The sequence below is a fragment of the Phyllobates terribilis genome, unplaced genomic scaffold (genome assembly GCF_046119375.1).
Source record: "Phyllobates terribilis strain yellow unplaced genomic scaffold, ASM4611937v1 Scaffold_3__8_contigs__length_932513732, whole genome shotgun sequence".
In the NCBI taxonomy this organism is placed as follows: Eukaryota; Metazoa; Chordata; class Amphibia; order Anura; family Dendrobatidae; genus Phyllobates; species Phyllobates terribilis.
Window position 1 is genome coordinate 530,449,086 of NW_027362763.1, and position 13,421 is coordinate 530,462,506.

General features: G+C 43.8%; 1 protein-coding gene across 3 annotated transcripts in view; it reads right to left on the reverse strand.

Moving 5' to 3' along the window:
* Window positions 1–13,421, reverse strand: part of HBS1L (HBS1 like translational GTPase) — a 99,928-nt gene that overhangs the window by 78,124 nt on the left and 8,383 nt on the right. For 2 of the 3 annotated variants that reach the window (XM_073671282.1, XM_073671281.1), the window contains exons 2-4: window positions 11,401–11,466; window positions 4,353–4,484; window positions 4,083–4,274 (exon numbers count right to left, since the gene is read on the reverse strand). In XM_073671282.1, coding sequence (XP_073527383.1) covers window positions 4,083–4,274; window positions 4,353–4,484; window positions 11,401–11,466 — 390 coding nt within the window. Of the gene's footprint in view, window positions 1–717; window positions 2,415–4,082; window positions 4,275–4,352; window positions 4,485–11,400; window positions 11,467–13,421 lie in introns of those variants that run through there. The other variant, XM_073671284.1, reaches the window with a different exon arrangement.

Sequence of the window (13,421 nt, forward strand, 5' to 3'; positions counted from 1 at the left end):
TAAAATTACTGGTTATACAAAAAAAAAAAAAATAAATCTGGTTAGGTTGTAAGGCAATCATCAAAAATACAGTGAATACTCCTTCATCTCCCATAAAACTGAATTTTTCAGATGAATGCAAAATCCGATCCCTTTCACTTCCGCATCGGGAGGCGAGAGACGCTGCTGGCATCGCAGAGACGTTACTTTTGACTGGTCTCATGCATGGCCCACACATATCTTACACTTACTTACAGGTGCACGATTCCCGATGTCAACACAATAGCAACAGCACTTTTCAAGTGTAAATGCGGAAGTGAGATGTTCTGGATAACCCCTTAAAGGGGTGTGACCACGAACAAAGTTAATTTTAATCAACATTTTAATCAATAGATCTTTGAAAAATAATAAGTTCCACAATTGGATGTTTTTATAAATATTGTTCCTGTGCTGAGATAATCTTATAAATGTGCCCCTGCTGTGTACTGTGTAATGGTCCTGTCTGACCGTGCAGGAACATGGTCTGATCATACCACATCTCCTGGGCAGGGGAGGAAGCAAAAGAGTATACAGACATTACAGCAGGGGATCGCAGCTGATTGTGACAGGCAGGAAAATGTTTTACCTCACAGAAAGAATCACTTGTGATCCCCTGCTGTAATTTCTGTATACTTGTTTCCTCCCCTGCCCAGGAGATGTGGTATGATTAGACCATGTTCCCTACACGGTCAGACACAGCCATTACACAGTACACAGCAGGGGCACATTTATAAGATTATCTCAGCACAGGAACATTTTATTTAAAACACATCCAATTGTGGAAGTTATTATTATTCCAAGATCTATTAAAATGTATGTTCTTAGTGGGGAAAACTTTTTAAGGCCCATAAAGTTGATGTAAAAAATACTTTCAAAGGGAAGGAAAAAAAAAAAAAAAGATACTGCTTTTGGATCTAAAAGTATTAAAAACTCCTCGGAATATAATGAAATATAAAAATAAAAAGCTTCTAAAATATAACTAAATATACAGCTCCATTTCTGCAAATTACATATACATTCAAGAAAATATTTCTGTAAAAAATAGGGGTGAACATCCAAATTAGGACATCTTTTACTTTATCTCATAAAAGCCTTTTTCTGACTTTCTTTTACAATGTCATCAGGGGAGGGAGTCTGGAAATCAAATGGCATTATCTGGGTCTGACTCGTGTCATCAGTTAGCGTTAATTCCTTATTTTGGCAGTCTGGTGGTTGAGCCAATAAAAGGGACTTCCTGCACGCTTTAGGAATGTAGGTAAAACATAAGCTTAATGCAAAGGTGGAAGGCTTGGCCTTCAACGACTTAACCCAAAGGTCGGGTTTCTTGCGATTCTTAGAGCTTAGACTTTTCACTGAATGTATACATTTGTCACTTTTGTGTTCTAAAGGATCAGGTGCAGCAGGGTTTACATTAAGACTTGAAGGATCGAGACCGCCCAGAGGCTCACTAATGAGAAAGCGGAGATCTATGTTGGTATCGGTCTCCGTCAGGGTCACTCCGCTGGACTGAAACAAATTGTGGAGGTCATCATAAGGTTTGTTATTGGCTTCAACAATGAGATCAGACAGGGAAACATGAAAGTCTCCCTGATTAACGTTCTGAGAAACAGCAAGGGATGACAGAGATGTGGCCAGAGATGGTATATCGAATTCTGCATTAGGCCCATCAGATAACTGAGACAATGGAACAAACGATCCAGCCTGCAAGTCTGAATTACACCGATTCTTCTGAGGAGAATCGATCACAAAATCCTGTGAAGGGTTCCTCTCCTTGTGCTCCTGGATAAGATCAGCCAGTGATGGACTTCCATACTTTGGTACAGACAGATTTTCTCCATCAGAGGACATACTATCCTCTGAATGTAAGACTGAACTTAGGCTTCCAAATAAAGGGGCTTTTTCACGCAAGACATGATATTCTGGCCCAGTATTTATGGGGAAGGAACTTATTCGAGAACCATGTAGGCCACCGACAGCCACGTCCATAGACTTTTCAACACTAATAGACGATTGACTTATCTGCATCAAATCAGGAATCTGGGCTGAAGTCTGTACCCTGCTGTCAAACATGTCACTCACAGCGCCAGGGGTACCAGGCGTATGATTCATTAAATCCAGCAAACTAATCTGCGACAAAGCAATGGGTTTTCCATTGCCAACATTTTGCTGCGATTCATCGTTTATGAGGGCAGATAGAGTCAAGCTGGGAGTATAATTGGGCAAAATATTCTCCTTGCTACCATCTGAAGGATCACCAGAAAAAATGCTACTCTGCGACCGTCTATTTGCTGGCTCATTAATGGTTAAGTGTGAAGGGTCGGCACATTCTGAGTTCAGGAGTAAAGATGATAAAGCTTGATCATTGGATAAGTGCTGTAAAGAGGTAAATAAGGCTTCTTACCTTACCATGGCCAATAATATTCAGGTTGATGAACAAAACCGCAATCCATACACGAAGTCAGCAGGAACAAGACAAAACAGAAAGAAAAAGACACAAAAAGGCATTTATTTGCTAAATGTCACAACAAATACTTACATAAAAGTGGATCATTATTTAAAGAAATCTTAGCACCATGTAGAAACCAGTTGTATCTCCTTAAAGAAGTCCTCCCGTTATTTTTATTTTCTAAACCTGTGTAAACGCGTGTAGTGTGGTGTAAGTGGTAATATACTCACTGATTGCTGTCTTCTACTGTTCCCAGCACCTCTTCTGAGTTACGTGATGGCAGTTCGGACTCTCTGGATCACACTGCACTTTATCACCCGGAAGTCTCTTCTACAATGGATGTCTATGGAGACTCATTCTGATGCACTATAGCAGTGTTTCCCAAACCCCCCAACAAGTCATGTTTTCAGGATTCCCTTAGTATCGCACAGGTGAGAGAACCTGTGGCAGTTTCTGATGCCTTAATAATAATTCCATCACCTGTGCAATACTAAGAAATCCTGATGTGTTGGGGAGCCTGAGGACTGGAGTTTGGGAAACACTGATCTAAAGACTTACGCCAAGTCACTTCTGCGTCACGCAGTGTGATCCGGACAGAGTTGAAAATGACTCAAATGAGGAGCGCAACAGCGATGGATGCCCGAAAAGGTGGTGATCTGAGTATACTAACACACACTACACTAACATTTACATATACTTAGGCACTCAAAAAAATAACGGGAGGGCTTTATTAATCAGTTCAAGACTGGGCCATTAACTCCCTTTCCTGACCAGACACATTTCCTGTTTCTTTCATACATGTGCTTTAAAGAGTTGTAAAAAAAATTCTCATTTGGGTATTCAAGTAATTTTTTTTTGTGTGTGCTACATGGGGCTTCATTTTTAAAGGGAACCTGTCAGGTCCCCCATGCCCTCCAACCCAGCAGCATTCATCTATGTATGAGCAAATTCCCTGCCTAACCAGCCCTGGATGACGTTACTGAGTGAAAACAAGGTATAAAAAGCATTTATAATGTCCCCATTTGCTATGCTAATAGGGGCTTTGACTAGTTGATGGGGCATTAGTTGCCCCAGACTAGTCAGCCTTCTTTCCATGTTATCACGCCCCTGTGGGTGTGATAACATAATTTGCACGAGCGGCGTCATCGCTGCTCGTGCAAACCTCACGCCTGTGCGCCGCTCATTCTGGCTGTGTCTGAAGCCAGGTGTACGCTTCCCGGCTTCAGAGCCGCGCACTGCACATGACCGGACGCCATCTTCTAAGCCTCCAGACATGCGCAGTGCGCCTCTGCGCCACAACTGTTTAATTGTGTTGATCTCTATATGTTAATGTGCATGGCAATGCACGATGCATTTACTTGAGTATACTAATCTTGGATTATGACTGAAGAATAATAATCAATAAAGGAAATATCTGATACACAATTAAACACAAAATGCACAACTAGCATAGTGCTACAAGTGTCAGCCGCTTCCACTGAACAGGATTTTTTTTTTTCTTTCTTAAATAAAGCTTCCACACCCCAAAGCTTTGAGAACTGACCTAGCATTATATAGTTAAAGTTGTCAAATTGTGAACTGTGTGAATATAAAAAAAGCAATTATAAAACAAACGTACCTTTTCCTGGTCTTTCAACAGCGGAGTCTTGGGTAACAGGCTTCTTGTTAGTGTTGCTATCTTGCTTAAAGATGAAGTCCAGGGCCTTTGCTACATCAAAGCCACATTGCAATACAGCATCGGTCATGATTTGCTCCGATACAGATTCTCCTAGGACTTCTCTCATTTGATCCAGGCAGGAATATAAGCGAGCTGAAAAATAAATAAAATATGTTACATGGGTCCCAAAAAGTGCAAACTGTGCAGATATGAGAAATGAGCCCCCAATACCTTGATCAAAAGCACTCAGCGTCGTGCTGGAAGGTTTGGATTTGTCATCATCTTCATATTCATCTTCCTCTTCTTCCAAAGGCTCAGTAAAGCTAGAATGTCTGTCCCGTTTAGAATATATAAACTGAGCAGCTGCAAATAAGAACAAAGAAACCTAAAACAGCAATATTATTCTCAATACATTGAATGGGAGCTAAATTTGCAATTGACTGAGCTAATGATAGGAAACTAGCTCCCATTCACTTAACACACAGACAGGGCTTCTGCTCTTTTTTCCTTTGGTAGCACATAGTCAGAAGTAGCATGGAGGACATTGAGCTTTGTAGCTGTGAATCCAGCTCTGTGGTGAGAAACTACTTTCTAAGGAATCTGCAGTACAGATCTGTTTATCTCCCTGCTGCTCACTCCTACCCTCTCCATAGACTCCAATATGCTGTGAAAGGTGCTGGCAATTAGCCTTGCAAGATGAATTTGAGCTGTTTTTCAAAGTGAATGATGAGTGGAGGAGAAGTGGCTTATAAGTGGAGAATGAAGCAGATTTCTATTTTAAGATACAATACAAAGTTTCTTATATTCTCTTGTACCATTGATTTATACAAACGTTTGTTGAAACTAATTCCAAAGCTCCATCGCAAATCCAGTGCAGGCTACTTCAGAGTTCTGTGCAAGCTCTGGAACTGGTTCGGATTTCACTGTACCACTACAGTTTGTGATTGGCTGCAGTGGTCAGGTGACTAAAAAAGCATGTAACGGGAGAAACATCTGATGACGAGCTCTTTTAGTCACTTCTTCGCTGACGTGGTACTGTTACTGCCGAGTGGAGCAGGCACCACATCCGGAGCCAGCACCACATCCGGAGCCAGCACAGACATTCTGTGAGGCTTGTGCTGGATCCACGAGTGAGCTGGAAAGTGATTATGTCTCTGTTTGTTATTTTCAACCAATCCAAGCCGGAAAAAAAAAAATTCACTCTTGGAGAACCCCTAAGGATAATCAAAGAAACATAGATTAAAATAACAGAACTTGAAGACTAATGAGTTAAGAGTATCCATGCAGTACCTAACAAGGACATCAGTCACCAGCACTGTGGATCTTGCCAGGTAAGTAAAGTATAATTATTAAGATAACATATTGACGCAGAGAAGTATAAGCAATACAAATGTCAGAAAGCTAAAAAACAAGCAAATATTTCACAATTGGAAGAGTATACGAAGTGTAACAAAAGCTTTAGGCTACACTCAGACAAACGCTAAGCTTTGAGGACCAATCATGTGCCCATGTTACAGACGGAACTGGCTCCATGTGCAGCTCGGTGTACTCGCCTGCATAGACACAGGAGCTGCATACTTTTTACAAGCCCTAGCCAGGACCAGACTAGCACATGCTGAAAATTTTTTCCACGCGGACCCGAGGTCTGTGCATAAAATAAGCCATTTGCACAAGGGCTAACACTGGTCCGTGTATGGACCATTGCGCACACAAGCAACAAGTGGAATAAAAATAACCACCTGACATTAGGGTAGGGTTTTTTTTTAAAATGTGTGAGGGGTTACGCTAGACTTTTGTATTTTTTTTTTCTTAGGAGGCTAAGAACTTACAGACAGGCAGTTACTAACTACCTGCCTCTTCTGCCCAGCGCAAATCTCTGCTGACTTAGAGCGGTCACAGACCGCACTCCTGCCGGCAAGTCTACTGCTTCATTTGACCTTACGTCAACAGAGCTGCTCTTTCTCTTCTAGGCTGCTGTCAACTGGGGGGTCACTGCTGACATCATGCTGATTGACAGCCGGCTCCCCGCAGTTAGGCATTGGGGAGCCAGCTGTCAGTCAGCATGTCAGCAGTAACGTTCTGTCAATAGAGACAATCGGAAGAGAATCAACCAGCAGATTGGTGGCAGGCAGAACAAGCAGGTAGTTAGCAACTACCTGCCTGTAAATTCTTAGCCCCATCAGAAAAAAAATAAAAAAGTCCCAGATAACCCCTTCAGTATAAAAAAAAATATTAAATTTATCGCTTTTTAAAAAGCAGTAAAATTACATAGTTTTGATTAGCTGCTACAATAAGCCTTAATCATAACATGTGGTAGCAGTTTAAGGGGTTGTCGGGACACAAATTATTGATAAACTATCCTCATTATGTTCCAGAACCATACTAAGGGCCCAGTGAAAAGATATATGGCTCATTCAATGAGGCAACTACTTGCTCACATGGCTGCTTATCAAGGACCAAGATTTTATTCACAGGCGGCAAGAACTTCTCCAATACGTACTGCTCAGACAGCACAGCAAAAACATCACCATGTGCTTGTCCCACAGGGCGTCAGGATTTTATTAAAGGGAATATATCAGCAGGTTTTGCTATGTAATGTGAGAGCATAATGATGTAGGGGCTGAGAGCCTGATTCCAGTGATGTGTCACTTACTGGTCTATGTGTTGCTATTTCAATAAAATCAGTGTTTTATCATCAGAAGATCATTACAGGACTAGATGTCTAGTGCCTCCTAGTCAACTGCTCTGTTTAACTCCGCCCACTCCACTGATTGGCAGAAAACTGCTAATCAGTGGTGAGGGCGGTATTATACAGGGCTCTGCATTCTGAGCACGGCTACATGTGCAGAAGAGGTAAGGCTATGTGCCCACGATGCAGAAACGCTCAGGATTTTTCCTAAGCGTTTCTGCATCTCCCTGGCAGAAAAAAAACATGCGGATTGCACATGCGGATTGTACATGCGGTTTCCTGCCAGGGACATGCGGATGTGAAGCGTTCTTCACTTGCATTTCCGCATGCGGGTTGACAAGCGCTTCCCAAGCAATTTTAGCATCACTTGGAAAGTGCTTGACAACTTGGTCACACTATATAAATCCATGCAAACGGCATGGATTTATATAGTGTGACCGTAAAGAATGGTTAAAAATAAAAAATAAATCTATACTTACCTTCCGATGGCCCCCGGAGTCTTGCTTCGCTCCGTCCTCCCTTGCTGGCAGATCGCGGTACACTGAAGGACCTTCCGTCACATAACTATGACGTCCGCTCAGGTCCTTCAGTCCATCGTGATCTGCCGGCATGGGAGGACGAGTGCAGCGGGGGCCATCAGAAGGTAAATATAACATTTATTTTTTATTTTATTCTTTTTTTCACAGGTTCTATGGTACCCGGGTCCAGAGGAGACTCTCCTCTCCCCCAGACCCGGGTACCATCTGCACATTAGAACGCATGGAATGCGCATGTACATATGCAGTGATGCAGAATCCATGCGTTCCAATGCAAGTCAATGGCGGCGAAAACGCAGCACTTCCGCAAAATAATTGGTAGTGCTGCATTTTTTTCCGCAATGATAATCCGCAGCGGAAATTTACACAGCATGTGCACAGCACATGTGGATTATCATTGGGGAACATGGCAGGCCTTCTACCATGCGTTTTTTAAGCGTTTCTGCAGCGTTTTTGCGGCTGCGGAAACGCTTAAAAAACGCATCGTGGGCACACAGCCTAACAGTAAAGTTATCACACCCAGTAAACTAAGTGATACATCACTGGAATCAGAGTCTCTGCCACTACATTATGCTGCTCTCAGCTGAGGTATCAATAAGCTGCTGACAGATTCCCTTCAAGTGTTCTGGTGAAGCAGCGCAGCAGGGAGTAGCTATCAAGCAAGCACATTGTGAGGAGTGCTGGCAAATAGGACCACCCAGCATGAAATGTAGCCTGTGCAGCCGACTTGCATCTCGATACTGGTAGGTGCAAACAGTGACCGAGAAAGACTATAGTCCCGCTGCTTACTAATTTGATTCTTAGCCCTTTGGCTGCCCCTCTCTGTGAACTGGACAGGGACAGCCAATGGGCCAAATGCGGTACAAGGGCCACAGTGTGCAGAGGTCTGCATTAGGGAATGTTCACACAGAGTTCTTATGGGGAAGACAAACCCGGCATTGGTTTTCTAGCAAAACACACTGTTTGATCTCTTGGGTCTTTTACGAAGTTTCCAATCTGATGCAGTTTTGAAGAGTTTTTTAAAGGGATTTATTTCCACATGGTTTTTACAGCCTTTTGACTTCAGTATCAACCTTGCAGGGGATTCAGTTCCCCAAGGAATCCACAATAAAGCAGTGACATGTTATTTTTTTCTTCTACCGCGAGGTTTTCAAAACCACGTAGCAAACAAATTTGTGAAAAAGTCACTGTATGAACACCAATGAGAATTACTCATTGAAATCAATAGGAAGAGTATAAGAAGCAGTCAACAAACTTTTTATTGCCTAAACTTGTGTATTTAGTGTAGCGTTTCCAGCCCCGCTCCTTTTCTCGCTCACATGACTTCCATTTCTGATTGGTCGGATCACAAGTGGGCTGTGTGTGTGACCCAAAAGTGGCTTTTACAATGTAACTCTATGGAGCATCAGAGCAAGACTCCATAGGCTTACACTGTAAAAGTGACTTCCGGTTCACACAAAGCCCCATGAGATCCTTGAGGTCAGAATAGCCATCACATTACCCAGAAGAGGACCGGAGTGCTGGAAACCGGAGAAGAGGACAATCGGTGAGTATATTACCGCACTTACACTACATATAAATCCACACAGCTTTAGAGAATATAAAGTTTGATGGGAGTTCTTCTTTAATAAAAGACCTATGAAGCACAACTAGTACTTCCAGTTGGTATGAGTCTTACATACAGTCTAGCAGAGATAAGGGGGCAAAGGGGATCTAGAAGTGCCCCCGGCATTTGATAAGCATGAAAGTGGTTGAAGTAATTGTGACTTGGGTCAGTGAAAAAAAAAACTCTCACCTGCACTGTTCCATTGACTAACATAGGTCTGAAGGCTACCCGTTTTGTTTTTTTTACCTACCTTTAGTGGTTTCAGCATTGGCTAAAAATTGCCACTTTTAACCAGTAATTGTGTGTTTTCAAGAATTTCTCAAAATGTCCTAAAAAGTTATGATTATTGGAGTCACCCTGCCATGTTCAAAGTAAAGTCAAATAAGGCAAGACTTTTACAGCATAACTTAGGTAATATTGGTTAAACACAAAGAAAGCCAGCAGCGATTGTACAAACATAACATTACTTTTACATGAATGAGCAGATAGTGCTATGCTCCTAAATTACTGTTACACAATTAGCAGCCATTGCACTGGATAGATTATCGGGTCAGAGGGCTGTTGCCTATGGTAGGGGGTTAACAATGCTATTCACTACCTCTAGAGCCCTATCAATATAGTGTATGCCAAAAGAATACCCTCAGTAGGGGCTTAAGGATACATTCAGTGTATACATGAGAAGTGTTTTACAGGACACATGCCAAACACAGGGCCAAAACAGACCCTTAAGAACCAAAGACCCACTCTTGCTCCCCCCACACACACCCCTTAGATATCTACTTGGTAGCAGCACTGTTCGGCCAATCGTTCATTCATTAGCCATCTCGTCTATCTCACCCAGGAGAGCATTCCAGTGTTCTTTACGAGAGGGCCGCTGACAAACATGTCTGGCGGTGGCTTATACAGAGAGAAGAAGATTGGACATCCAGAGCCTTAACACACCTGAGAATCATCTGTTCAGGGCCCCCTGCATATTAAACTACTTTCCGAACCCGATGATTTTTGTCGAGTCTGGCTGACAAAAGTCTAATGTGTGTGAGGGGATTTAGGCCTCATTTATTGTTTCCCAAAGAACTAGTATAGGTGAATAGAACCATGGTCAGACTGAGTGTAACACAACAATGCTTGTGTAAAAACGGACTTGATTGGGACGGAGATATGGGAAAGTGGCAGTAATATTTTAGCTTCAGCTAAATAGGTAGAACTGACAAGTAACAACTCACAAATGACTAGCAAGGGAAATAGAAGGCAGACCTCACCAGAGGAAAAATATATATATGGGAGTCAAAGTTGCCACAAAGAACAATGAACATGTTTCAATAATGTGCTCAATGTCACAGAGGCTAAGCAAGTACAATGGATGGTGCAATCTGTCACCAAATTCATTTTACACAAGCAGTGACAAGAAGCAAGGAGGGGGATGACATTGTTCTCTGCCTTGTAAAACATGCAGCAGACGCCCAACGTCATACATATTTTCATATTGTTCTCCAAAATAGGTTTCCATTTCTATAGGCTGGTCAGAATCATTACCACCATTCACCTTTAGTCATGATTATCATTGATAATGGTTGGATTGGGCAGGTCACAATCATTACCACCATTCACCTTTAGTCATGATTATCATTGATAATGGTTGGATTGGGCAGGTCACAATCATTACCACCATTCACCTATAGTCATCATTATCACTGATAATGGTTGGATTGGGCAGGTCACAATCATTACCACCATTCACCTATAGTCATCATTATCACTGATAATGGTTGGATTGGGCAGGTCACAATCATTACCACCATTCACCTATAGTCATCATTATCACTGATAATGGTTGGATTGGGCAGGTCACAATCATTACCACCATTCACCTATAGTCATCATTATCACTGATAATGGTTGGATTGGGCAGGTCACAATCATTACCACTATTCACCTATAGTCATCCTTATCACTGATAATGGTTGGATTGGGCAGGTCACAATCATTACCACCATTCACCTATAGTCATCATTATCACTGATAATGGTTGGATTGGGCAGGTCACAATCATTACCACCATTCACCTATAGTCATCATTATCACTGATAATGGTTGGATTGGGCAGGTCACAATCATTACCACCATTCACCTGTAATGAACAGTATCACAGCTCCAAACTTTGGTAGCAGTAACCACTGCAGCTTTACTTCCCTGCGCATCACATTATGGAGACTAATCTGCAGGATTAAACATTGATGAAGTTGTTGAAGTTCCCTACACGAAACTTTCTTCTAAATTGGACAGAGCGCGTTCCTGTTTATTGTGGCCAGTTAAGAACTGTATCATGCTTTGTGTACACAGCCAAATTTGTGGCATTGGTTTAAGTGGGACTTGGTTAGCCAATCGAATACCTAAGAAACAGCTTGTGGAATGTCTTGACACGTGTCAGAGGATAGAGTTAATGTATACCTGTGGCTGGTGAGATACAGTAGTCATCTTCTACGGACTGTCCATACATGTCATCATCATCAAAATCTTTAAAAGATAAAATATATAAAAAATAATAGTCAGGAAAAGTCTAGTTAAAGCATGAGTATATGCAATTACCAAAATATACTGTTATTAAGGTATTAACCCCCATGAACCTGCAAAGTAAAAATGTTTTACCAATCCCTATAGATAATAGTGATGTGCAAAACGGCTGCACACAGCGATGAACTGTAACGTATTATGACGTGGCCAAGGCTATAGTGTCTTCATAGTGAAAATGAATGGCAAGTACAGTTATATGAAAAAGTTTGGGCACCCCTATTAATCTTAAGCTTAATGTTTTATAAAAATCGGTGTTTTTGCAACAGCTATTTCAGTTTGATATATGTAATAACTGTTGGACACAGTAATGTTTCTGCCTTGAAATGAGGTTTATTGTACTAACAGAAAATGTGCAATCTGCATTCAAACAAAATTTGACAGGTGCATAAGTATGGGCACCCTTATCATTTTCTTGTTTTAAATATTCCTACCTACTTTTACTGACTTACTAAAGCACTTTTTTTGGTTTTGTAACCTCATTGAGCTTTGAACTTCATAGCCAGGTGTATGCAATCATGAGAAAAGCTACTTAAAGTGGCCACTTGCAAGTTGTTCTCCTGTTTGAATCTCCTCTGAAGAGTGGCATCATGGGCTCCTCAAAACAACTGTCAAATGATCTGAAAACAAAGATTATTCAACATAGTTGTTCAGGGGAAGGATACAAAAAGCTGTCTCAGAGATTTAACCTGTCAGTTTCCACTGTGAGGAACATAGTAAGGAAATGGAAGAACACAGGGACAGTTCTTGTTAAGGCCAGAAGTGGCAGGCTGTAATGCACATGCCCGGGCTGAGCGGCGTGTGTGTGTGATTCCACTGGACCGTGCCGGAGAGTGAATGCCTGGAGGGGCGTAACTAGGTATTCACCCGATCCGACCAGGGTCGCACGACGGCATACGACGCCAGTGCACCAAGGAGGAACCGAGCAGAGGGACCAGGTGCTACTCCAGGACAGACCCCGGACACGGCTGTTGACCCACACAGGGGAATACAGGAACAGACTGGTTAGGCTGGCACAACTGGTATGCAGGCAGGCGGGTATGCAGGCAGGGGGGTACAGGCAAGCACGGCTAGAGTGCAGACAGGAAGGCACTAGCAGGTAGGAACACAGGCGGGATAGGACCCAGTACACACTGGGACTCTGGAACAGAACCACAGATGTGGCGGACAAACACAGCAGAGTGAGACCGCCCGGAGCGGTGAGCGAGAGCAGAGCAGAGCAGGACGAGACCGCCCGGAGCGGTGAGCGAGAGCAGAGCAGAGCAGGACGAGACCGCCCGGAGCGGTGAGCGAGAGCAGAGCAGAGCAGGACGAGACCGCCCGGAGCGGTGAGCGAGAGCAGAGCAGGACGAGACCGCCCGGAGCGGTGAGCGAGAGCAGAGCAGAGCAGGACGAGACCGCCCGGAGCGGTGAGCGAGAGCAGAGCAGAGCAGGACGAGACCGCCCGGAGCGGTGAGCGAGAGCAGAGCAGAGCAGGACGAGACCGCCCGGAGCGGTGAGCGAGAGCAGAGCAGAGCAGAGCAGGACGAGACCGCCCGGAGCGGTGAGCGAGAGCAGAGCAGAGCAGAGCAGGACGAGACCGCCCGGAGCGGTGAGCGAGAGCAGAGCAGAGCAGAGCAGAGCAGGACGAGACCGCCCGGAGCGGTGAGCGAGAGCAGAGCAGAGCGAGACCGCCCGCAGCGGTGAGCGAGAGCAGAGCAGAGCAGAGCGAGACCGCCCGCAGCGGTGAGCGAGAGCAGAGCAGAGCAGAGCAGGGCGAGACCGCCCGCAGCGGTGAGCGAGAGCAGAGCAGAGCAGGGCGAGACCGCCCGCAGCGGTGAGCGAGAGCAGAGCAGGACGAGACCGCCCGCAGCGGTGAGCGAGAGCAGAGCAGAGCAGGGCGAGACCGCCCGCAGCGGTGA